Below are 24,557 nucleotides of genomic sequence, written 5' to 3'. Positions count from 1 at the left end.
TGCTAGGCTAGTTGTTGAGGAGTTACCCATCTGAAACAGATCTGCTTAGAAACCACAAGAGCCTCCTTTTTCTGCACAAGATGCTGCTTTCAAAAGCAGGACACATTGTAGCCTTAATTCTGCAGGATGTAGTTCAAACACTGTCCGTACACGCTGAGAAGGCTCAGAAGAAAAGAGTCCTTCAGAAAGGACCTCTTCACCACCGAGGGAGTTCGCTCCAGGAAGTGCCCCAGTTAACAGCCCCTTTTGCTCTTCTTGGATATTTTGAGGACAAAGACCGGGATGCAGCCTCAGAGTGCAAAGCCAGCCCTCCTTGGCTTCACCTGGGCCCCCTCCGTGGCTCTTCCAATCCACCCTTTCTTTATTTCTAGGGATGAAAACCCCACAAGACCTGCCCTGCCTCCATCGTAAAAATGCCGATTTCCTGTTCATCTCACCCAGTGGAAATTTTGTCTGCCCTCGTATAGGCAATGGCTATGGATTCTATAAATCCCTCAATAGTAAAATGACTCTATCAGAGGGAAACTCGTCAAGGAGACACCATCTGTTTTCCAAATCATTTTTTAAAGGCGGTTCCTCAAATGAGTTTCCTTGTGCTAACTGTAGCAGGCACTTCTGTAGAGACACAGAAGTTGAATCACTCGCCCCAGGCTACCAGGCATTACACTGTACCGCCCTCTCTGTGACATCGGTGAGCCCAGGTCACCCTGAACATACAGGAGGGCTCAAACGCAGCCAGGGTCAAGGGTGCTGCCCTCATGTGTCCATCACTAGGACATCCCGCCTGCACACCTGTGCCTTTCCAGCTTGAACACCAGCGTCCTGAATGCAGCCTTTTGTCCCCTGGCCACCAGAGGGCGCTTTGACTCCAGTGGAAAGTTTCTGAAGCAAAGCAACTGTGGCTTCCACCATCATCTTGCCAAGTTTGAACTCCAATAAATTTAACACGTTTTTCTTTAAACGTGTCTGTATACTGGGGGCTATGAAGCACTTTTTTTGTGTGCAAAGCACTTTTAAAACTGAGCATAAAGTGATGTTTCTTATTATCAAGTACAGGCATACCTTGGAGAGACTCACCTTTGGTTCCAGAATCTCGAAATAAAGTGAGTCACACAGATTTTTCTGGTTTCCCAGTGCATGTAAAAGTTATATTTATACTGTGCTGAAGCCTATTAGGTGTGCAATAACATTATGTCTAAAAAAATGCATGGACTTTACATAATAAAGGACATCTTGCTGTCTGTGACAACACGGATGGCAGGAAGTTGAGGGTATTCTGCTACGTAAAGTAAGTCAGAGAAAGGCTAACACTGTATGGTTTCCTTGTTTGTGGGATCTAAAAAACAAAACCAAGAATAAATGAAAGGAAAGAAAACAAGACAGCACTCACAGATACAGAATAGATTATCTGTTTATGAGAGGGGAAGGAATTCGGAGGGGAAAAAGATTTAAGGGGGTCAATTTTATGGTGGTGGGGCATTAACTAGACTTATTGTGGGGTCCTCTGCAGTGAGTGCCAATATCAAATTATTAGGTCGTACACTTGAAACTAATATAATGTTGCACACCAATTCTACCTCAAAATAAATAAGACACATGTATGGACTTTACTGCTAAGAAATACTAACCATCATAATTTTAATCTCTTTGCTGGTGGAAGGTCTTGCCTTGATGTTCATGGGTGCTAACTAGTCAGGGTGGTGGTTGCTAAAGGCTGTGACGGCTATGACAATTTCTTAAAATAGGACAACAATGATCAACTGCATTGACTCTCTCTTCCCTTCACGATTTCTCCATAGCATGCAGTGCCGTTTGATAGCACTTTACTTATAGCAGAACTTCTTTCAAAATGAGAGGCAATGCCCTCTAACCTTGCCATAACTTTATCAACTAAGTTTATGTAATGCTCTCACTACTTTCTCGTCACTTCAGCCTTCTTCACAGCAACAGCACCAGGAGTAAATTCTATCTCAAGAAACTATTTTCTTTGCTCACCTGGAATAAAAGACTCTTCATCCATTAGTTTTATCTCGAGATTACAGCAATTCAGTCACATCTTCAGGCTCCACTTCTAGTTCTCTTGCTTTTCCCACTGCATCTATAGTTACAACAGTAATGTCACAGGTCACTGATCGCAGGTCACCATAACAAAGATCATAGCAATTTCAGAGTTTTAAATTTTGCAAGAATTAGGAAAATGTGACACAGAGATGCGAAGTGAGCAAATATTGTTGGAAAAATAGTGTTAATAGGCTTGTTCAATTTGGGGTTGCTAAAAACCTTCAACTCGTTAAAAAAAAAAACAAAACTCAGTATCTGTGAAGCACAATAAAACAAAGCGTAATAAAATAAGGTCTGCCTGCTTCTACAGAGAATAGACACCAAAAAGCTGAAATGCTGTGGGTGGACTGTGTGCTCAGTAACTCGTCATGTCTGATTCTTTGCAACCCCATGGACTGTAACCCACCAGGCTCCTCTGTCCGTGGAATTTTTCAGGCAAGAATACTGGAGCGAGTTGCCATTTCCTACTCCGGGGGATCTTCCCAATCCAGAGATGGAAGCTGAGTCTCCTGCATCTCCTGCATTGGCAGGTAGCTTCTTTCAACTGTGCCACCTGGGAAGTCACTGCAAAAATGGTTGAAAGGAACATTGTAGAAATAGTCACTGGGGTCCAGACTGGAGTGCCAAGGGTCATCAGGACTGGCTGCTTGGTTCAGACTTACAGGATGGATAAGAGGGATTTGGGTCTGTCGGGAGGCCATGGCAGGGCATTCCAGAAAACAATGTGAACAAAATCACGAAGAAAAATAAATAGTAGCAAGGCAGGTTCAAGTCACCAGAGAATGAAGTCCCAAGTCACCAGGGTGGTTTCCAGACTGCTGCCTCCCTCCTCTGATAACCTAGCCAGTGGATCCCCCTTTTTCATACACATTCTCTTAGTCTAACCAAGCAGTCTGATCTTTGTCCCTTGAACAGCCATGCTTTTTGTTACCCTTCATGTCCAAGGCTTAGAGTCTGCAAACTGAGAAAAAGGTAGCTGGGAAACCAAGATATGGGATGGTTTCAGGGGAAGGGAGAAGGAAGGTCCTCATTTTTGGCAAAGGAAGTTTGAGATGACAGTGGAACTTTCCAGTCGGGGAATCCAGTACGTTTATTCAGCCAATGGCGGCACCTGCTGTGTGCCAGGCCCTGTGCTCAGCACAGGAGAAACAGATAATGAAGCCCTGGTGGTCCAGTGGCTAAGACTCCATACTCCTAACGCACGGAGCGGAACCGAGGTTCCGCCTCAGGTTAAGGAACTAGATCTCACCTGCCCCAACTAAAAATACTGCCTGCCATAACAAAGACCCGGTGCAGTCAAATCAACTATTTTTACAAGAAAAACAAAATGAAGACAGCTTGTCCTCCAGCAGGAATAATAGATATTGGATAGGTACTACTATTTAGAAATTAGAATTTAGCATATTTGGGGTGAGAAGTAAGATTTCAATATCTAGGACTTCCCTAGTGGTCCGGTAGTTAAGAGGCCACCAGCTGCCAGTGCAGGTTAGATCCCTGATCTGGGAAGATCCCATGGGCTTCGAGACAACAGCCCGAGCACCAAAATTACTGAGCACGAGCTCTAGAGTCTCTGAGCCACAACTACTGAAGCCATAACAAGAGAAGCCACTGCAATGTGCACCACAACTAGAGAAAGCTCCAGCACAGACAAAAATAAATGAATAAGCTAAAATTTAAAAAAATCTAGATGAGGTAACCATGCACACCAGTCATAACTGAAGTCAATCACCAAGCACCGTGAGAGGTGCTGTAAGGAAATAAAAGATGAGTAAGACACCATCCCACGAGGCGCTTCCAAACCAGCTGAACAGGTGGGGCCAACTCGCATGTGTGGCCAACGGACGGTACAACCTGATTACCAAGTTTACCAGTCAGAGTCCTGAGTTACTGGGGACTGAAACCAACCCTGGCTAAATGAAACACAAAAGGAAACTGGGGAGCTCAAGGAACTGTCAGGAGGGCCAGAGAACCAGCAGAAGGTCTCATGCTAGAGACAGTGGCCCACATCACAGATCATGGGATGCCTACAGGGTAGACCTTGCTAGCACAGGACGCTGCCATTGGTGCCACTCCACCTGCGCCCTAGGCTTTGTCTTCTGACCCTCTGCCAGAATTCAGAGGTATTCAAGACCCTTCAGAATTCAAATTCAATACTTTGAATTCAGAATTCAAAATATTCAGGACCCTTACCTGTCCTCATTACCCCATCCCCACCTCATTCCCTCCTGGATCAAAGTCCAGGTTGGTGGATGGACTAGCCGAGTCCAGCAGACTGGCCCATGCTGTGGGCACAAAAAGCAGATTCAAATGCTACACTTCGAGGTTGTGCTACTTCCCCCTGGTATCATCATGTGAGGATTCCCAAACCCTAGGAAAGGGGTTTAGAGCCAGTGAAGTGAAAAAGAATGGCAAACATCTACCACACAAAGTATTCAGGACTCTTAGGAACAGCACACGATAAGGTCCTAATTGCTTAGTTAAAAAAAGAAGAAGTTAAAAAAAACCCGAGATGACTCCAAATGACATCATCAGAGAACAATGATTACTTACAGAATGAGCCAAAAATGGTTGCAGGGAGCATCATCATGAGAGGGAGAAAGACAGATCACAGACTCAGAAATGAAAGGCTTCAGGGGCCATCTGGGCCCCACTTCTACCCACTGCAGGAACTGCTTCTACAACCAGATGAGGGAAGGCTCAGGGAGGTGTCAGCATGGGCATTGCCAGATAACAATACAAACACCAATCGTACCTATGAAGAAGAATCTCACCTCTTCTATTTTTCCATTTATACAAATGGCACCACTAATCCTTCAGACTCATCTTTGATTCTTCTTCCTCCTCTACTTAGATGAGTTCACAACTTCAATTGATTGGCCCATTACAGGTATCTCTCAAATTTGTCCAACTCCATGGGCTTCCCTCATAGCTCAGTTGGTAAAAGAGACCCTGGTTCTCAATCCCTGGGTTGGGAAGATCCGCTGGAGAAGGGATAGGCTACCCACTCCAGTATTCTTGGGCTTCTCTTGTGGCTCAGCTGGTAAAGAATCCACCTGCAATGCGGGAGACCTGGGCTCAAACCCTGGGATGGGAAGATCCCCTGGAGAAGGGAAAGTATTCTGGCCTGGAGAATTCCATGGACTATATAGGCCATGGGGTCCCAAAGAGTCAGACATGACTAAGTGACTTTCACTTTCACTTTTAATTTCATCTTTGTGTCTAGATTCCCAAAACTGCCTCCTAGACTGGTGGTCCCCAACCTTTTGGGCACCAGGAGCTGGTTTCATGGAAGATAATTTTTCCACAGATGGCTAGGGGTGATTTTGGGATGATTCATGCACATTATAATTACTGTGCACTTTATTTCAATTATTATTACATCAGCTCCACCTTAAGTCATCAGGCATTAGATCCTCGAGGCTGGGGACCCCTGTCCCAGATGATCTTGCAGCCTTCCATTTGTTCTTTCAAATTGTCCGCATATTACTATAAGATTAACCTTCTGAAAATGTTTTCCACCAAGTTATTCACCAGCTTGGACAATCATAATGACTCCCAACTTCCCACTGCATCAAATCCAAACTTACTTGCAGATACAAGTTTATTGGAGCCACTAACTCATAGATTATCTATGTATATCATTCACTAACAATGAAGAAATGTAGTCCACCATCTTCTAGCTAGTTTAAACCACTTAGGTCTATGATTCTACATGAGCAAAACCCATATTTCTAACAATTCTATCATGAATCTTATCTTCTCTGCAGCTAGGCACAGCATATTGAGATAAGGAATTCTAGAAAATGCCATCTTTTCAAGGAGTGTGGGCGCTTACATCTCTGGATCTTCCGCACTTCTTCAGGTTGTTGCCTAGATCTCTTCTTTGCCTCACTTCTCATTACTTCTTTATAAACAACCTTCTCCTCTCCCCCATGAGCACATTTTATTATTTTGCCTTCTGTCCTTCTTACACACTCTGATTCCTTCTTTTCACTCTGTAACAAAGTACCCTTTCTAACTCTAACAACTTACCTTATTGATATTATTTCTGACCTAAAAAAATAACACCAAGATAGTTCAGCCAACATCTATGCCATTGGCAAGCCTATGACATAGGCAGAGGAGAAAAGGACATGAAAAAAAAAGGATGAAGAAAAAGTACTAGAAGAAAGAAGTTGGGAAAAGCAAATAGTAGTAATTACTACTGATATTGCAATATCAACTGTTGACAATGTTTCAGATACTTTCTGCTATTGCTGCTGCTAAGTCACTTCAGTCGTGTCTGACTCTGTGTGACCCCATAGACATCAGCCCACCAGGCTCTCCTGCCCCTGGGATTCTCCAGGCAAGAACACTGGAGTGGGTTGCCATTTCCTTCTCCAATGCATGAAAGTGAAAAAGTGAAAGTGAAGTCGCTCACTTGTGCCCGTCTTAGTGACCCCATGGACTGCAGCCTACCAGGCTCCTCCATACATGGGATTTGCCAGGCAAGAGTACTGGAGTGGGGTGCCATTGCCTTCTCCCTCAGATACCTTCTATCCAGCCTCAAATCAGACCTGCAAGGTTGGTATTGCTATCTTCATTTTTTAAATGAGGAAATGGAGGTTTAAATGATCCACCCGAGACTGTACATCAGGTAAGGGTCAGAGACCAGATTGCATTGCAGGTGAATTAAGCCCACCCTCTTGCAACTAAAGCATATGACCTCCATAAAAAAGAGTAAGAAGAAAAGAACACAAAGGGAAGACAGGTAGGGCCTTACCAACAATTTCTTCAAGTGCTACTCAAAAATAATAGCATCATTAGTTACCAACAATTGTCTAGAAATATACCATTAAGCTTTTGGCATGACAAACTTTAAGATTTCCTCTTATCCATTTATATGCAAAGTCCTTTAGCTAGTCCTTTAGCACACACTCACACTTGCAAATCCTCTCAAAAAACATGTATTGCAATTTACCTCCGTCTCATCTTTACACTCGTGTCTGGGTTACACTGTCCCTTTTTAGCTTTGACCCATGCTAACTTTTCAAGATTTTCTTTATTTCTTCCTCTTTCTTTCCTCTTAATCATGTTTCTCCTCTTCCTTACATCACTTTTCTATCAGCTTCTCCTCTTCTCTTTTTATTTCTTGTCTGCCTCATTACCTACACCTTTCTCTTACTTTGAGTGTTGTTGCATCCAGCAGGTTCTCAGTAGGTATCTGTTTTGAGCTCCATACTTTTCTCATGCCTGCCCCACCACCACCCTTTGTCTTTGCCTTCCTCGTCTTTCCTCCTTCTCTACAGATAGTTTCCACCCTGCTCCCTCTCAATCGCCCACACCCCTTCCATTAAATCACCCTACTTCCTCACAAACTCCAGGGGTCATCTTATCCACCTCTCACCCCTTTTCCCGCCTTTTCCCCCCTAGGTTCTAAAGCGCGAGGACCTCATTGTCCTCCTCCTTCATCTTCCAACCAGCCCACAGGACAGCCTTGTTACCATGACGACAGGGCTACTCAAAGCTGAAGTCAAAGACCTGGTTGCCATGGCCACCGCTTCTCCGCCTCCGGCCCCGCCCGCGCGCCGCGCAGCGTCGGCGCCTGCGCAGTACGCAGCGCATAGGTCCCCGGCGCCCGGGCGGACGGGGCGGGGCTTCAAGCGAGAGGGAGGGAAGGAGGCGAAAGGGTAAGAAAGGGAGTGGAGTTGGCGCCTACGGTGGCCGAAGAGGGACGCGCAGGGCCGGAGGCTGCAGGATGGTAGGCTGTGTGAAGAGGGAGGGGAGGGGGGACCGAGGGGCGTGGGCTGCACCTGCAGGGGTCCTTGGGGGCTGCCCTCTGTGAGAGCCGCTCTATTCCTTCCTCCAGTTCTCAGAGGCCCTCACTTACTGGGCATGTGGGCGAGCCGGCCTCGGAAGGAAGAGCAGCTGGAAATGGCTTTCGGGAGAAGCGGCGGGGAGTGGGCGCATTTGTAGGGCCAGAGGGAGGTGACTAGGGGGCGGCGGGACCGTCCGGAGCCAGGGGGAGCGCGCGGGTCGCGATCTCAGGGGTCCGAATCACTGCCGCAGGGAACTCGCGCGAGGAACGGGGGCTCTGGGGCCTGCTGGAGGACGGAGGCGGCGGGGGTCTCCGAGACCAGTCTCCGAGACCCTCCGTCCACGTGCAGCCCAGAGTGGAGCGGCGGCCGGCGGGGAGGGCGGTGTGTGGGAGGGGATCGTTCAGGGTGCGAGGAGTGGACGTCCTGCCTCGGTTTGTCGTCCTGCCCACCTGGAGGCGGGGATGAGGTGGGGGAAGCCAGGTGGGCTCGAGTTTTGCTCTCTGGGACCCAGGCTTTGGCTTCCCGGCTCAGGTGCTCTTGGCTCTCCGCCCCTCTGCCCCATCCTCTTTCCGGAACGCAGGCCTTCCTTCTTCCTGCTCCCTGGCCCACCCTCCCATCCTAGCCTCCCTTGCACCACTCTTTTGCCCTCCGGCCACGCTAGCAGCGCTTCCCCTTCCCCGCTAGCAAAAAATACAGTTCTTTTGAATGCTGATCTGTAGCCGTCTAGACTAGTAGTGTTCCTCACACCCAGGACTCCAGCCCCGGTGGCCTACACGGAGAGAAGAGCTACAGGGGAAGGGAGATCACTCCAGGATGTGGCCTGAAGCCCCCGCCCCCTGGAAATGGGAAACTGGGCGTGCACGGGGTAGTGAGAGCTCTGCACTTCTCCCCGCTCCAACTCCTTGTGCTTGTTCCAGGAACATTCCCTAGGCGAGCCACCCACAATGGCTGTGTCCAAACTGAAGAACTGAAACGGAAATTGATCACCTGATATCTGGGGAGGTGTGGGCATCTTAGGGAGGCACCCTAAAAGGAAGAAAAAAAGGAATACCTCTGGCTGTATGCCTGGATGGCTGAGTAGAGTGGAGGGTGGTGGAATCTAGGGGGTCCTGGTATCATGTTATGGACTTCCCTGGTAGCTCAGACGGCAAAGCATCTGTCTACAATGCGGGAAACTTGGGTTCGATCCCTGGGTCGGGAAGATTCCCTGGAGAAGGAAATGGCAACCCACTCCAGTACTCTTGCCTAGAAAATCCCATGGACTGAGGAGCCTGGTGTCCATGGGGTCGCAAAGAATCGGACACGACTGAACGACTTCACTTGGTATCATGTGCTAACATAAAGGATACCCCTGGGCATAGGAATGGAGGGCAGTGTGTTGGGGACATTGGCTAGGGTGTATGGCTAGGATGGGGCAGAGGGCTGAAGTAGCTTCTTGGAAAGAAAATACCTGATTTTAGGATGGTGGTGGGTAGAAAGAGCAGGAAAGAAAGCAAACATCTCTTTGCCATCAACTAAGGGGCTGCTCATCACTGTGCTAGCATTTTACCCACCTTTGGAAACCAGGTTTAGGAAACAGTAAGTCAGGGAATAATAATAATGTGTTCCAAGGTGTTATAGCACTTACTTCATGCCAGGCACTATTTCCTATGTCAGTTCCACCTAACAGCTCTGTAAGGTAGGTACTTTTATTATTTCCATCTAACACACGGGGGAACTGAAGCCCAGAGAAATGAAGTAATGCCCAGGGCAAATTTCTCAACTAGTAGAGCCAGGATTCGAATCCACACGACAGACTCAGAAGCGCTGATGCTCCCTCCAAGGAAGGCACTTGCTGATGGAAATACCCAGTTGACCAGAAGGGCTGATGTTTTGAAGAAAGTAGGATCTGTGAGGGAGAAGGCAATGCATCCCACTCCAGTACTCTTGCCTGGAAAATCCCATGGACGGAGAACCTGGTAGGCTGCAGTCCATGGGGTTGCTAAGAGCCGACACGACTGAGTGACTTCACTTTCACTTTTCACTTTCATGCATTGGAGAAGGAACCGACTCCAGTGTTCTTGCCTGGAGAATCCCAGGGACGGGGGAGCCTGGTGGGCTGCTGTCTATGGGGTCACACAGAGTCGGACACGACTGAAGTGACTTAGCAGTAGCAGCAGCAGGGTCTGTGAGGAGAAAAGAGTTGAATGGGAGGAGTTTGGGACTGTGTGGTTTTGGAGGAAACAAGCTCAGAGAATCAAAGCTCTAAACCTTGGCTCTGACTCCTCCTTCCTCTCCCTATCCCCCACCCCCAGATGCGATTCATGCTGCTGTTCAGCCGGCAGGGGAAGCTGCGGCTGCAAAAATGGTACCTGGCCACCTCAGACAAGGAGCGGAAGAAGATGGTTCGGGAGCTTATGCAGGTGGTTCTGGCTCGCAAGCCCAAGATGTGCAGCTTCCTGGAGTGGAGGGACCTCAAAGTTGTCTATAAGAGGTGACTCCTCACCTACTTTCAGACCTGCCTGGATCCTGCCTGATTGGGGTCTGGGATGGGTTCACCTGGCTGGGAAATAGGCAGTCCCTTAGTCTGGCAGAGGTTCCCTGGTGGCTCAGACAGTAAAGAATCTGCCTGCAGTGCAGGAGACCTGGGTTCTATCCCTAGGTTGGGAAGATCCCTGGGAGAAGGGAATACTTATCCGCTCCAGTATTCTTGCCTGGAGAATCCCATGGAAAGAGGAGCCTGGCAGGCTACAGTCCAGAGAGTCGCTAACACTAACTAACTAGGTCTGGGAGAGCCGAGAGCTAAGGACTTCTGGAAGGCAGTGATGAACTCCAGCCAGCCTTTACTTTCCAAATTCACCTTGAAGAGAGTCTTGTTCCCTCTTGGTTTTGCTCAAGCCTGGTGCCTACTTCACGCACCTACCTCTGTCCCAAAGGCCCGATCTTACCGATTGCACACATCTCTTGCAGCCTCACTGAACAGTCGTAGACCCTGGGCCACTTTCCCAATACACACACCCACAGACACACAAACCTTTTGTGGTTCCTTCTCTGAGCAGGTGAATTTGTTGGCTCAGGTTTTGCTGAGTCAAACTGAATGGGTCAGAGGGAAAGAGCTTGTGTCTTTGCCTGTGTTTATGAGAGGCACTAAGAGACAGTGAGTTACTATTTGCTTACCCGGGAGCCACCCCACCTGTGTCCAGTAAGGACACAGATCAGGAATGGGGGAAATGGGAGGTTCGGGCACAGAATGCCTGGGTCCCAAAGCAGCCCCAGCAGCACTCCCAGCCATCCATCTCTCTTGTGTTCCCGTCCTCAGATACGCCAGCCTCTACTTCTGCTGTGCCATCGAGGGCCAAGACAATGAGCTCATCACGCTGGAGCTGATCCACCGATACGTGGAGCTCCTGGACAAATACTTTGGCAGCGTAAGTCTCTCCACCCACCCCAGTTTCCGCGCCCGGCAATCCCCTTTTTCTTCCAGACTCTGGGACCCTTCCAGTCTCTGTCCTGATTCAGGAAAGGGGAAGTTGGAACAGTGAGAACAGTAATTAATCTCCCTCTTTAAGCCTTAAGCCTATTAGCCATGCGTCTTAATCAGCCCTCCGCGGGAGAAGGGTAGGAACCAGAATCTGCCGCTTAATCATTCCATCTAGAGCTCAGCTCAAACTTCCCACACAAGGACAGAGGCCATGTTCAGATAGTATCAGTGGTTCCTGACCTTGACTTTGCTTTGGAGACTTCTGGAGAGTTTTTTTTTAAACAATAGCGATGCCTGGGAATCACCCCCAGAGATTCTGAATGAACTGATCTGGGCTACAGCCTGGGCACCGGCAGTGAGTTCATATCTTAGATGGGGAATAGTAATAACTCCGTAATTTGTGTTTCACTTAACAGTTTACAAAGAGCTTTCAGGTTCTCCTGTTCCTCATTCCATGAGTAGGTGTTGGTGTCTCCATTTTTGGAAGAGAAAATGGACTCAAGAGAAGTTAAATGGCATGTACAGTTAGCTGGTTTCCTTCTAGGCTTTCCTGGCTCGGTGATAAAGAATCCACCTGCCAATGCAAGAGGCGTGGGTTCAATCCCTGGGTTGGAAAGATCCCCCGGAGAAGGAAATGGCAACCCACTCCAGTATTCTTGCTCGGGAAATCACATGGACAGAAGAGCCTGGTGGGCTACAGGATATGGGGTCACAAAAGAGTCAGACACGAGTTAGCGACTAAAACAAGAGTTAGCTGGTTAGTGTCAGAGTGTGGCCTAGAATTGAAGTCATTTACTCTGTGATCCAGAGTCTCCTTCCCTGCCCTGTCACAGCGCCTGGGGGTGCAGGGAGTGGGGTGGGGATGGGCAGAGAAGCTGACCCAGCCTCTGGTAGGATTTGTGTCATAGATTTAGGGGAGAAGGCAACAGGAGTCAGGGTCAAGGGCAACTAATATCTCATGATCAACTTGAGCAACTAATATCTCATGATCAGAGGAAGAGGCAAGAGAAGGAGAAGGAAAAGCCGAACCCCGGACGAAAGCCTAGGGGTCGGGAGGACATAGAGCTGGGGCAAGAACCCAAGGTGGAGAGTGGTCATGAAGGCCACGGAGCCAAGGTGGGGAAAGAGCTGGGGAGGCTGGGGCTCAGGTGAAGGGGAGAATGCACCTTGACCCTCACGTCTGCCTCCTCTCCCACCCCCCAGGTTTGCGAGCTGGACATCATCTTCAATTTTGAGAAGGCCTACTTCATCTTGGATGAGTTTCTGATGGGGGGAGATGTCCAGGACACCTCCAAGAAGAGTGTGCTGAAGGCCATCGAGCAGGCGGACCTACTGCAGGAGGTACGGGTCCGGGACAGTGAGGAGGAGGAAGAGGACCGTGGCCGAGGGCACCCTCCCTACCCTGGAGCCCTCACCTGTGGACCCCAGCTGCCCTCTTCCCGCCGATACCGAAACGGCCCCCCTCCATGTGGCGTCTGGCCCCCACGCTGCCAGGTTGGCCAGCTGGCCCTCAAGCCCTGACTGCTCAGGGTAGGAGGCAGTGGGGATGGCAGACAGCCCGCCTGGACCAAGTCTTCCCCCTCCTTCTCCTGAGACCCAGAGTGTCTCATCCCCGCCAGATTGCCTTTGTCCCACGCTTCTCTTGGCGTTTAGTGTTGCCCGGAGAATTGGAGAAGGGGCACTCAATAGGTCATTCTTTTTCTTCCCTGGTGTCTTCCCTTTTTTTAAAACACACACACATACTCAAAGCCTCTGCTGCTGAGAAGCAGAATTTTGCCCTGGGGATTTGGGGGTTGGGGTCGAGGGCACCTGGTTGTTGATTCTCTCTTCTGTCCAACACCCCCGCCCTCACCCCGTTACTGCCTGCCCCCTCTCTGCTGTGCCACTGCTGAGCCTTGGTGCAAGGAGATGAGTCACCGGAACCTGCAGTGATGAGCAAGCGGCCTGAGCTGGCTCTGAGGAGGGGGAGAGGGGAGGGGGGCTCATCCGTGCAGCAGGAGCAAGGGTAAAATCCAACTTGCTACCTCACTGGTCTAGCTCCCCCATCTCACACACACACACACACACACACACACACACACGTGCCCTGGCACTCGCACACCCACCCTGTTACTAGTGCTCTGCTCAGACCCTTATGACTCATCTCTCTGCAGTCTGGTCCACTTTCCTCAGGGACCCTTTGCCAACTTCTTAATGCCTCCCCCGACTCTGGAGAAAAAAAAAAAGGTCCCACCCAACCATCTGCCACCTCCAGTCCTGGGAAAGCAGGTTTCACAGCTCCCAAGCCCCCATTTTACACCCTTCCCTTCAGCTAGTAAGGTCGAGCCCCCTGCTCACCAAGCTCCTGGCTTTGGGTTCTCTGGGTGGTGGTGGACTCGATCTGGTTGCCTCAGTTGGCTCTACAGGGTGGTCTCAGGAGGCTGGGGAGCTCCCCTAAAGGGTCCCCAGCCATTCCAGCCTTGGGCTTACTTGGGCTTCTCTCTCCCCTCTCCCCCGTGTCTCTGTGTCCGCCCCCCCCCCCCAACCCTGGTCTGCCCCTGTGATTGCTGCCCTCCCCGCCCCCCTTACCCTTACCCCGTCTCTCCTGGTGTCTCCCCATCACCCTCTGTCTGTCTCTGCCTTAGGAGGATGAGTCGCCACGCAGTGTGCTGGAGGAGATGGGTCTGGCATAGCCCTCGCCCTGGGGCCGAGTGGAGATGTGGGGATCTGGTGGAGAGGTGGGGCATCGGTGGCCCTTTTCCTCTTGGTGGGACCCAGCTGCGCCTGCTCTGCTGCCTCACCTTTTTCTGCAGTGAGCTGTGGGCTCAGGACCCTCAAGCATTCCCTCCTTCCACCCCCTACCTCCTGTTTCCCCTTTCTCACTGAAGGTTTTAAGGAGCTAGGAGGCAGGAAAATGTGACCAAGTCGGGGGTGCTATTTGGCTTTCATTCCCTGCCTTTGAAGAACCAGTGTCACCCCAAACTTCCCCCACCCACCCTTATAACTGTAAATATATAAATATGTCAGGTTAAAGGGAAAAGGTTTTCAGGGCTCTTCTCTTCTCCCTGCCCCATAACCTACCTCCAGCCCTCCCCGCAGCCAGCTGGGGGCGGCCTCTCTGCCTGGGAGGGGGACTTCTGTGTCTCCAGAGGGAAGTCCTTTTCCCTCATCTGCCCCTCCCCTTCCTTCTTGGCTGCAGTGGGGCCTCTGTCCAGTGCCAGGGGAGGAACAGCATAGTTAATTTTTTTCTAACCTTGCTACTTTGAGGGAAGGGAGGGCTGGGGGGAGGGCAGGCTTTACAGAAGACTGGGCCCTGTCCCTCCTTCACTCTTCTTAAATTCTGGGTGAGGCAGGAGCTAAGGGGGTGGGGTGGGGGAAGTGTCTGATTCTTTTTCCTTCTCTCTGAAATAAAAGGAAAAGCATTTCTGGACTTCGGCTTGCTTAGGCTCTGTGAAGGAAGGCAGGGCTGCTGGAATCAGTGAGGACAGAAACAGAACCCTGCCCATTCCATTCCACTCTTCCCTGGAACTAGGATTGCCAGATTTAGGGCAAAAAAAAAAAAAAGAGACACCCAGTTCAATTTCTTATAATAATGAATAATGATTTTTTAGGATAAGTATGTCCTATGCAGGGCTTCCCTGTTGGCTCAGTGGTGAAGAATCCGCCTGCCAGTGCAGGCGACTCAGGTTCAATCCCTGAGTCACGAAGATCCCCTGGAGAAGGGAATGGCTACCCACTCCAGTATTCTTGCCTGGGAAATCCCATGGACAGAGGATCCTGGCAGGCTACAGTCCACAGGTTTGCAAAAGAATTGGACACGACTGAGCATGCATGTATATGCTTAGAAAAGGTTTGACAAGCAGCTAAAACCAGGATGTTTCTTTAGCTGCCAACACCTCCCCATAGGAGGTGTTGATCATATGAAGAAGGTAGGACCAGGGAATTTAGGGAGCAGTTAAGGAAGGTAGGTGGGTAAGGTGGAGCAGGGGTGGTGGGGAGCCACCCATACTGCCTAAGTGGCCCTGAGATGGTTCAAAGAGCTTAACTAGGTGGCTCAGAGCTGCAGTTCCTTATTCACTCTGCATCTCTCTGCCCAGGGCCTGGGGTCTTCTGACTAATGGTCAAGCTGGTAGTGGAACTTAGCGCTTTCTAAAGGATGTGAACCCATTCTACCGCAGCCCCTCAAGTATGGTTGAAAGAGGTTCTATCACTCAACCCTCGCTTTTGAGCAGGAGGTGGCTGGCGCTTCCCTCACCGCCCCTTGGGAAGGACCACACAGGCCCAAGGGGACGGGTGAATAACCGAGAACAAAGTCCTAATAAAATAGTCACTTTTATTTCTTAGCAAAACTATTTCCTCCGTGAGGGGTATTTACAACAGAGTAGGGAAAGAAGGGGTAAATTCACAGCGATCCAGAGAGGGCAGAGTGGCTCTTGGGAGGCCCAAAGGGCGGGAGACAAGACATTTCACATAGTTAACTGGAAATGCTTTTTCCGGTTTCAGATCGGGACATCCCGAGAGAGGGACTAGGTGGGGACTGGGTCCCGCATGGGGAGTCGGGGGGGTGGGGGGCAGGGACTCGCACAAACTACCCGTCCGCCCATGCTGGCCCCGAGATCCCCGCGAGTGAGTTTGAGGATCTCGGGCTTCCCACCAGCGAAGAAGTCTTGACCGGTCTGTGCGCAGCGCGGGGGCGGGGCGGCCCGTGGGCAGAGGGGGGGGCGGGGGCGGGGCTGAGTGGCGGCCGAGGGCGGGGCCGGGCGCATGCAAACACCAAGGGGTAAAGGAACGACACGGAGGGGGGCGCGGGGGGCGGGGCCGGGGCGTGTCACGGGCGCCGGAGCAGCACGTGCTCGATGTAATTCTCCAGCTCCTCCTGCTCCTGCAGCCGGCGCTCCTCGGCCTCCGCCTCCTCCTGCGCACGCCGCGCCTGGGCCTCCCGGTCGGGATAGTGGCGCGAAGGCGGCAGGGCGTGGTGGTAGTGGCGGCGGCGCGAGGCGGCTGGCGGCTGCAGCGTCCGCGGCCGGATGTAGTTGGGGAAAGGGTGGTAGGGCCCCGGGGAAAACACCTCGTCCTCCTCCCGATCCCACGGCGGAAGCACCTCGTTCCAGTCGGGCAGCTCTTCCCGGGCGGGGGCGGGGGCGGGGGGCGGGGGCTGCGGGGAGCGGGCGTGAGTGGGGGCCGGTGCGGCTCGGGGGGGCGGCACAGGCTCGGGAGGGGCGTTCTTCTTCCGCTTCCGCTTCTCTTCCACCTCCTCGATGATGCTGACCACGTCGTCCGCGGGCAGGTGGAGTTTGGTGGACAGCTCAATGAGGCTATCGATCGTCTGCGGGTCCATCTCTTCGTCGTCGTCCTCGTCCTCCGCCCCGCCCTCCTCTGCCCCCTCGGCCTCTTTGCGTCGGTGGCCGGGCGTCTCCTCCTGGGAGCGCTTGTCTTCGGCTCCGGCTTCGCCTTCCTCCTCCTCGGCGAACAGGAGCGCGTTCTGTCGCGCCCTCTCCGCCTCCTCCGCCTCCGCCTCCGCCTCCGCCGCCTCCTCATCTTCCTCCCCCACCCTCTCCTCCCCGCCGCGTCTCTCTTGCTCCGCCTCCTCCTGCTGCCTCGCGGTCTCTCGCCCGCCCCCCTCCTCCTCTTGCAGCCCCCGACCCCCCAGGCCGCGCTGCCGAGCCCCGCCCTGCAGCAAATACTGGAGCAGCAGGTCAGAGGCGAGGTCGGCCAGCCGCTCTTCCTGCGCCGCCGCCTGCCGGGTGGCCTCCGCCTGCCGCCGCCCGGCTTCTACCTGCGCCAGCCCTTGCTGTAGAAGGCGCTCCCCCGCCTCAGTGCCGCCCAGGAGGGAGGTCTCCGGCCGGCGCGCCTTGGGAAAGGGAGCAGCCAGGCCTTGGTACGCCTTGGACAAGGGTGCCAATGCCTCACCTAGGTGTGTTTTGGGGGAGGACCCTCCTCCGAACTGGTGGGCTTCGGGAAGGGGTCCGCTCTCTGGCACACGCGCCTGGAATTGCGGGGGAGCAGGGGGCGGCAGGGGCGCGCGCTCCGGGACGCGCGCCTGGAACTCTCCCCAGGAAGCGCGCCACACACGCTCCGGCCCGGGGCTCTCCAGGTTGACTCGGGTCAGCGTGTGCGTGCGGGTTTCCGTCTCTGCTGCTGCCGTCTCTTGCTGGCGTTTGGCGCTACTCGGACTGAAATCTCTCAGTTCCTGAAGCAGGGAAGCTAGCGCCTCGAGCTCCTCCGAGGGATCGGGCGCCTCGGCACCATTCTCCTGAGTCTGAGGACGAGGAGGGGCCGCGGGCGCCTGGGTCTCTGGCACTGGGAGACTGTGGGTCTGGCTGCGCACGGTCTCGGTCAGCAGAGATTCTGCTGTTTCTTCCTCTGGCCGCTGCTGGGAGCCGCCGGGCGCCGGGGGCGAGGCCGGGCGGTCGAGTGCCTGCAGCAGCACCGCGGCCAGCGCCCGGGGATCCACGCCCTGGAAAAGCTCTCCCTCGTCCTGCGGCTCTGAATTTCGAGCGGCTCGGACCTCTAGGGCGCTAACATCCTTCGACCCGAGCACTGCGTCCCCAGCTACCGGCTCTTTATGCTCAGAGCTGGGAGGAGGTGGCTGAGCCTCAGGGTGCCCGGGGGGCGCTGCTCCCAACCCCTTGATCAGTAGAAGCAGGCAGAAGAGGACAGTAGCCGGCAACCTGAGCGATTTCATGACCGAAGGACTGCCGGAGACTGTGGGGGGGAAAAAAAAATAGAAGGGACCAAAGAAAGAGAGGGTTTCTGTAAGAATTTTTCCGCTCTCTGATTTTATATCCCCTTCCCCCATATTTAATCAGGAAATCCGGGGCTTCCCTTGTCTCCCTGACCTTACCCAGAAAAGGGACGTTTAGGAGCAAAGGAGGACGATGTTGTTCCGATCTCTGGAATCGTGTAAATGGGGAAACGCCTGCAACCCTTGCTCCCCCAGTGCCTCCTCGCCCCTTTCCCTGAGCCATCTCACTGCCAGCGCCCACATACTAAGCAGCAAGGATGCAGGGGGAAAAAAAAATCTGCTCCCTCCCCGCAGGACTCCCCGGATGGTGCGTGGGCGACTTCAGCAGCAAGAGAAAAGCGGCGACTCCCCCATTTACAGGGACCCTTCCCGGGGGCTCCCCGCTGTGTTTTCAACACTCCCATCTGTGGGGAGAGAGAACCCTCCCTTCACGCCCACGACTGCCGAGGGTTTGAGGGACGGACAGCAGAGTATTTACCAGCTGGTGCCACGACGCGGGAGGTGGAGAAGAGGGTCGGGGCGGGGTGGGGACAGGGGAAGATCGGGATGCGTCCGCCTCGGCTCCGAGCGGTGGCTAGGATACGAGCGATGGTCGAGGTCTGGCGTCCAGTGCGCTGGGCTCAGCTGGGTCCGCGCGGCTCCGGGAGACTCGCTCGCTCAAGCTTCAGCACGCTGGACAGCGCCCGCGCCGCCACCGCCTTATAAAGAGGAGCGCGCGGGGTCACGTGGGAATCGCCCCGCCCCATTGACGTCAATGTTCATTCATGGGGAAGCGGGCGGGCGCCTAGAGGCGGGAGGACGCCCAACGATTGGAGGATGCGTGCCTCTCCCGGCCCGCGCCTGCGCGCTGCAGGCCTCGGTTGGAGGGGCGTGCGCTAGCCTAGCACCCGGGAAATGAATGAATGAAGGAATGAATGAATGAAATGCTGAGGCGGGCGGGGCAGGGGGCTATGAATGAATGAAGGAGGGACAAGGAGAAAAGGATGAATGAATGAATGGAAGAATGAATGGAAGGGTGAATGCAGAGCCGCTGCAAGGCAGGAGGGTGGGTTACAGAGCAACCTGCAGCGGCGGGAACCCGGCGAGTGGAATAGGGTGGGGGCACTCTCAGCGTCTGACTGGGCCCCAGTAGGAGATCCATACTGGGAAGGGGGAAGATAAGACTCCAGAACTGAGGAGGGAGCCAGACTCCCCGTCTCCTGACTGCAGGGTCCATGGGAAACACGCCCAAGGACGGCGTGAACCTGAAGAGGAGGGATGGTTCTGCGCGCCTGCGGGCGCTGTCCGCGGACCTGCGGTGCGGGGTGCGTGCCCTGGGCTGGGGCACATGGGTGAATCTTGCGGTTTGAATGATCTGGACGCAAAGGATCCGAGTTGGAACAGACAGGGGAAAGACTGAGGATATGTGTGCCTCTGTGTCGTGTCTGTCCGTGGTCGGTGCGTGTCTGGAGAAAAAGGTGTGTCTGCCCTTCTGTCCAGTTGACTCTGTAGCGTGTGTTGGCGCCCCCGCTGTGCCCTTTTTCAGACCACCTCTCCTCACCACCTTCTTGCTTCTTCCCCTCCCGCTGCTACCCCCCAAAGGACGTTTGGAGGACGAGAGCAGACCTGGTGGGGAGGGGGTTGTGCAGGTGGGGGGGTGGTGACTCAGTTCAATCTCTCTTCGTTGCTTAAAGGGAAGATTTGAACGCGATGCGGGTGGGGGGTGGAGGGTGGGAGTGCAACGTCAGAGATCACCTCTCTCTGCCACCAGACCCCTTGTCCGAATCTCCTGTCAGAGGGGTTGGGGTTGGGGTTGGGGGCTTGGATAGTTAGAGGTTGCGGCGGGCGGGGGACGGTGGGGGGCGATGACGCACAGATTGCGCAAAGAGAATCCATCAGCGAGCCGGGTCCAGTGAAGGGAGACCAGCCGTAGGCGGGGGTGCGGAGGGGGGACGGAAATGAGGAGGGGGCAGGGAAAGGGGAGGAGGCGAGGGGAGCAGCCACTGCAGGAATGAAGGGGAGGGAGGGGAGCTGGAGGGGGCTGCGGTGCAGGCAGAGAGCTGTGCGGGGGTGTGGGCAGGGAGAGCGGGGAGTGGAATGACACATGCCAGACACACAAGAACTGCGGACACAGGGCTGCCCATGGGCACATACAGGGCACCCTCGCCCTAAGACTCTGGAAACCAGGATTGGGGCTGCCTGCCAGGAGCTCAGAGACTCTTTCAGAGCCAGTCCTCACCCCCTTCCTCATCTTCCTAGTATTGACCCTCATCCTCTCCTCTCTCTCTCTCTCTCTCTCTCACACACACGCACACTCACGTGCTTTCCCTCTATAGCCAGCAGTGGCTTCTCGGGTCCATCACTGGCTCCACTTTCCCAGAAGAAAGCCCATCAGCTCTGCGGGGAAAAAGGTGGGGAGGAGTAGAGATAGAGGAAAGAGAAGAGATGGGGGCAGGAGAGGGAGGCAGGGAGGCAGGCATCTGGAACAGGTAGAAGGATCAGGCTAAAGAAAAAAAAAAAAGAAAGGAGAACCAAGGTGACTGTGAAGATGCCAAAGAAAGGAGGGAGAGGAGGGGGCAGCAGACCTGAGACTGGGCTTCATCCCCCTCCCCCCAAACTATCTCGGGCCTCCGCCTACCCCTGTGGGTTCCCCTTATTCCTCTTCCTCTTCATCCCACCTCCCCTTTATCCTCCCTGCCTGGTTACTGAGAGCAGTGGAATGGGGAGGGGGGGGTCACGTTACCTTCTTGAGGAGGATGAATCAGAGAGAGATGGCTCAGACATCTGGTGGGGGGAGGGGAAGCCATCCAAGAGAGAAGGAAAGAGGGAGGGAGGCAAGGGGGACAGAGTGAGAGGCTGATGGGGCTAAGAGACCAAGTATGAGATGAAGGAGACAGGCATCTAGAGAAACTGTGTTCTCGCGGGCTTGTGTATGTGCATGTACATATGTATGCATTGTGTTTGTGTGTATAGAGATTAATGAAACAGGGGTGGAAAGAAAGGGAATGGGGAGGCCAATTATGCGTTTAATCAGATAGAGAATGGATAGGCATGGGAGCGTTCCAATTTAAATACGTAAATTTTCTCTTTCAATCTGTGGGGCTGTGTTTTTGCCTGTTTCCAGGTGTCTGTGTGTGACTATTAGTGTTTGTGGGTCCTGATTCCTCTGAGTGCCTGTATACCTGTGCCGTTGGGAGTCTGAGTGCATCCACTCTGGGCATCTGCTGGTGTCTGAAAAGCATCAACTGGCTTGGTGCGTCAACAATGTGTGTGTACCCCTGTGTCTGTGCATTTCTCTGGATCCTTCCGTGCTTATTGATATATGTTGTTCTGTGACTTCCACATGCCTTTGATCTGTCCTACCCCTCCCCCACATTTACCTTCATCTCTAAATTTCTGTGCAGGCAAGTCTCAGTGTCTTAGCCACTCTTCTGCAGCCCCCAAGTTCAAGCTTCCCCCCCCCCTTTCTTTTGCGTGTTCCCTCCTTCCCTCATTCTTCTCTAACCTTTTCTTCCTCCACTCAGCCCAGAAGTCCAGGGGAGCTTCAGTCATTATGGCATGGGGGAGGGGACAATGAGGGAGAAGCCAAGGGCAACAGTGTTGGTGATTCCACCATCTAGAATATGTCTGCATGGGCTCTGAATCTCTGGGTCTGATTGTGCCTCTCTCCATCCCAGTTCCCTGCCTGGGGTCAGTTCATTCACACGCACCCCACCTCGCAAAGATGTGCTGTGCCTTTCACATCCTACTGCCTCTAGGGGCTTCTGGAAAAGAGCTGGACTAGGGACAGGTTCCTGGAATTGGAGAGAGGAAGGAGATGGCAGGAAAGAAGGAGCAATGAGAGAGACAGAGCTGGAAAAGGCAAAGCTGAGACGGGGAGTAGGAGGAGATGCCTGTTTGCTCTGAGATACTTGTACAAATCCATCTCTGTGTCTTTGTTTCTGAATCTCTCATACTCTCCAGGTGGGTGCTAAGAGAAGATGGGGTCCAACCAAGTAGAGATCCAAGCTGAAGGTTTGGAAAACCAAGGAAGAGGGACAGAGCACTGGGTCTTTTCCCTGAGAAGGTTTGGGAAAGAAGAGGGTAGGGGGTTGGGTCCCCCTCCCCACAGTGCAGCTCACTCCCCTCTCTTCTTCCCTTCCCCCCAACCGGTGACTCACCTCTGCAGCCTTTAATGCGTCATCGATGGGGGGGGGGGACCGGCAGGGAGGGGCACTTTATGAGGGAGGCTGGGGTCTTCACTTTGAATTGAAAGAAGGTGCTTTAGAACCCCCTGGAAATGACCCCATTAGAATGCATCATTGCCTATCCCCTGCCCACCCCAGTTCAGGAGGGTTTGGAGTCCTGGGAAGGGGACTGAAAGAGGGCTAGGGGCTACTGGTGGGTCTGGGAAAGATGAATAATAGGAAGGGGGTCCTCACCCTGATTTTTAATCCCAGGGTCCTATTACCTCATACCCCCACCCACTCCTGGGTGGGGGAGGGGAGACCCAGCAAGCCGGAGGAGGGCAAAGCCGCAGAGATGAGTCACCAAGACAGGAAAAGAGAGAGAGGAAAAGAGACAGAGATGAGGAGAGACACAAAGAGAGACAGCTACTGGAAAGACTGAGAAAGGAAGACACACACACACACCATCACACCATCACATCATCACACCATGAAGATGGTATCCACAAACTAACAAGAGAAAGGAGACTGTGTGTTTCCATAATCCTGAGCCAGACTTCTCCAACATCCACTTGCCACACACACCACTATCATTCACAGTTACACTGATATCCTGAGACACACCCTCTTACACAAACACAATGTCACACCTAGTCTAGCAGAGTCACCCAGACACATGTTGAAGATGTAACCAAGACAGTGGAATGGAGGTTCAGGTTGAGAGCCCTCGATGTCTTTTACACGGGATGATGGGAGGGGGTAAAAGCGCTAAAGGGATATAACTTCAAAAATCCAAGGCTCACAGGCTATGCCTTGCACACGCAACAATACAGAGTCCCCCACCTCCCCATGCCCACATACATGGTAACCTATCAAGAATCCTCCTTATCAAGAAGCCACTTGAAGTGCCTGGTTGTTGGGTACGCCAGGCGCGTAGCCCCGAATACATCCCACCCAGACACCCCCTGACTCGTACACACATGTACAGAAACACAGACACACAAAGACTCCCATGGACACACTCACACGGACGGAAACCACCTTGCGCTGCCTCGCCCGCGTCCGCGCAGGTCCTGGCGCCCCCGCGTGGTACTTTTCGGGATCGCAGTCCCCGCCGCTCCGGAGCTCGGCTCCCGCGGGGCGGCGCCCAGGCTCCCTCCACCTCTTGCCCCTCCGGTGCGGTGCCCACCCAGGAACGGGGAGAAGGGGAGCGCACTGGCCACGAGAGAGCCGACAGCTGGGAGTTAGACCCCTGAGTCGTGGGGATGAGGCAGGCTGGTTCCGGATGCCACGGGGAACTTGCGAGAAGAGCAAGAATTTGAAACAGCAGTGGACCACCCCTCCACCGCCCCACGCCGGCCAACACACACACACCCGCCCCCGGTCCAGGGGAAAGCGAGGCCCGGGGCCGGTCCAGGCGCCGCGCCGCTGCCCGCCTCGGTTCTGAGCAATCACTTCTTTCTGCCGCTTGGTTGGGGTGGGGGTGGGGGCGCGCCACGGCCAGCAGCCCTCCCCAGCTCCCCTCCAGGAAGTCATTAGCCCCGTTGCCACAGGGCTTAGAGATCCTCTCTAATACAGGCTGCTGGGGAAGTGGGGGAGGACAATGCATCTCAGCCCTCCTCACTGACAAGAAGTGAAACAGACACAGAAGGTGGGCTAAGGGGCCCGTTTTATTGCAACACAGCCACGGTTGAAGTGGCAAGGAGGCTCGGCAGCTCGACCAGGCACAGGAAGCCGAAACGGGGGAAAGTGGGGAACAGAGGCTGTCCCCTTGGTCCACCCCCGTGCACCCCCTGTCGCCCTCCTCTGTCCACGCCTTAGATTCCATCCCCCCCACTCCCCCACCCCGCCGTGCCGGCTCTCAATGACTCCCTTTGGACAATGACTGTCCATTGTCCAACAGGAAGCTCCAGCTACAGTGAGGTTCTGACATGTGCTCTGGTCTGGGGACACCTGGTTTCTAGTCCCTGCCAGGCTCCCAGCTATTGTGAGCCACTTGGAAGTCACTCGGGTCTTTCGGAGCCTCCGTGTCCTCCCTCTGCGGGAGACGTCAGAATCCCGTGTTGGAGACAGCGCTGTGCAAGTGCAGCTGTTACTACTTGTATTTAAATAGAAGACTGTCAAAGTCCACAGAAAGCGTAAAGAGGATGGGAGGGGTGTCCAGAAATATCTGGAGGTGGGGGTTCCAGTTGTGCTAAAAGGGAGCCCCGCTAGAAGGACGAGATAGCCTCGCACCAGGCTCTGGGACCTGCCCTCCGCTATACCAGACCTCCCCACCCGGAACTCTCTGATTCACAGGCCTGGTTCAGGCTCCCGGTTGGTGGCATAGGGAAGGGAGCCAGCAAAATCCTGCAAAGCTGGGGGAAACC

At 53.5% G+C, this 24,557-nt stretch overlaps 3 protein-coding genes and 1 long non-coding RNA gene across 9 annotated transcripts; 1 reads left to right on the top strand and 3 right to left on the bottom strand.

Annotated features, from left to right (window-relative positions):
* Positions 1-1,115: 1,115 nt before the first annotated feature.
* Positions 1,116-7,669, bottom strand: LOC101902751 (uncharacterized). The gene is made up of 3 exons (XR_001495125.3): positions 2,468-7,669; positions 1,996-2,098; positions 1,116-1,336 (listed from the first exon to the last, which is right to left on the bottom strand). It is a non-coding gene; the product is annotated as an uncharacterized lncRNA (long non-coding RNA).
* Positions 7,670-7,762: 93 nt separating this feature from the next.
* AP1S1 (adaptor related protein complex 1 subunit sigma 1) lies at positions 7,763-14,728 on the top strand. Of its 5 annotated transcripts, none has more exons than XM_059881448.1 (6): positions 7,763-9,537; positions 9,629-9,817; positions 10,154-10,332; positions 11,158-11,266; positions 12,523-12,660; positions 13,944-14,728. In XM_059881448.1, the coding sequence occupies exons 3-6, from the start codon at positions 10,154-10,156 to the stop codon at positions 13,989-13,991; spliced, it is 474 nt and encodes a 157-aa protein (XP_059737431.1). In that variant the 5' UTR covers positions 7,763-9,537; positions 9,629-9,817; the 3' UTR covers positions 13,992-14,728. The 5 variants fall into 5 exon arrangements, with proteins under 5 accessions (XP_059737431.1, XP_059737430.1, XP_005225296.1 ...); XM_059881447.1 differs by having other exon boundaries at positions 9,626-9,817; XM_005225239.5 differs by lacking the exon at positions 9,629-9,817 and having other exon boundaries at positions 7,763-7,801.
* An 883-nt stretch (positions 14,729-15,611) lies between these two features.
* On the bottom strand, positions 15,612-18,722 carry VGF (VGF nerve growth factor inducible). Its single transcript, XM_015460548.3, has 2 exons — positions 18,522-18,722; positions 15,612-18,003 (listed from the first exon to the last, which is right to left on the bottom strand). The coding sequence occupies exon 2, from the start codon at positions 17,981-17,983 to the stop codon at positions 16,127-16,129; it is 1,857 nt and encodes a 618-aa protein (XP_015316034.2). The 5' UTR covers positions 17,984-18,003; positions 18,522-18,722; the 3' UTR covers positions 15,612-16,126.
* LOC132343873 (uncharacterized) lies at positions 18,653-23,844 on the bottom strand. Of its 2 annotated transcripts, none has more exons than XM_059881603.1 (2): positions 23,215-23,844; positions 18,653-18,741 (listed from the first exon to the last, which is right to left on the bottom strand). In XM_059881603.1, the coding sequence occupies exons 1-2, from the start codon at positions 23,795-23,797 to the stop codon at positions 18,701-18,703; spliced, it is 624 nt and encodes a 207-aa protein (XP_059737586.1). In that variant the 5' UTR covers positions 23,798-23,844; the 3' UTR covers positions 18,653-18,700. The 2 variants fall into 2 exon arrangements, with proteins under 2 accessions (XP_059737586.1, XP_059737587.1); XM_059881604.1 differs by having other exon boundaries at positions 23,230-23,844.
* Positions 23,845-24,557: the final 713 nt, after the last annotated feature.

The sequence above is a fragment of the Bos taurus genome, chromosome 25, assembly GCF_002263795.3.
Source record: "Bos taurus isolate L1 Dominette 01449 registration number 42190680 breed Hereford chromosome 25, ARS-UCD2.0, whole genome shotgun sequence".
NCBI classification, from domain to species: Eukaryota; Metazoa; Chordata; class Mammalia; order Artiodactyla; family Bovidae; genus Bos; species Bos taurus.
The sequence above is the reverse complement of the archived record's forward strand: the minus strand, read 5'-3'. Positions and strand labels throughout refer to the sequence as shown.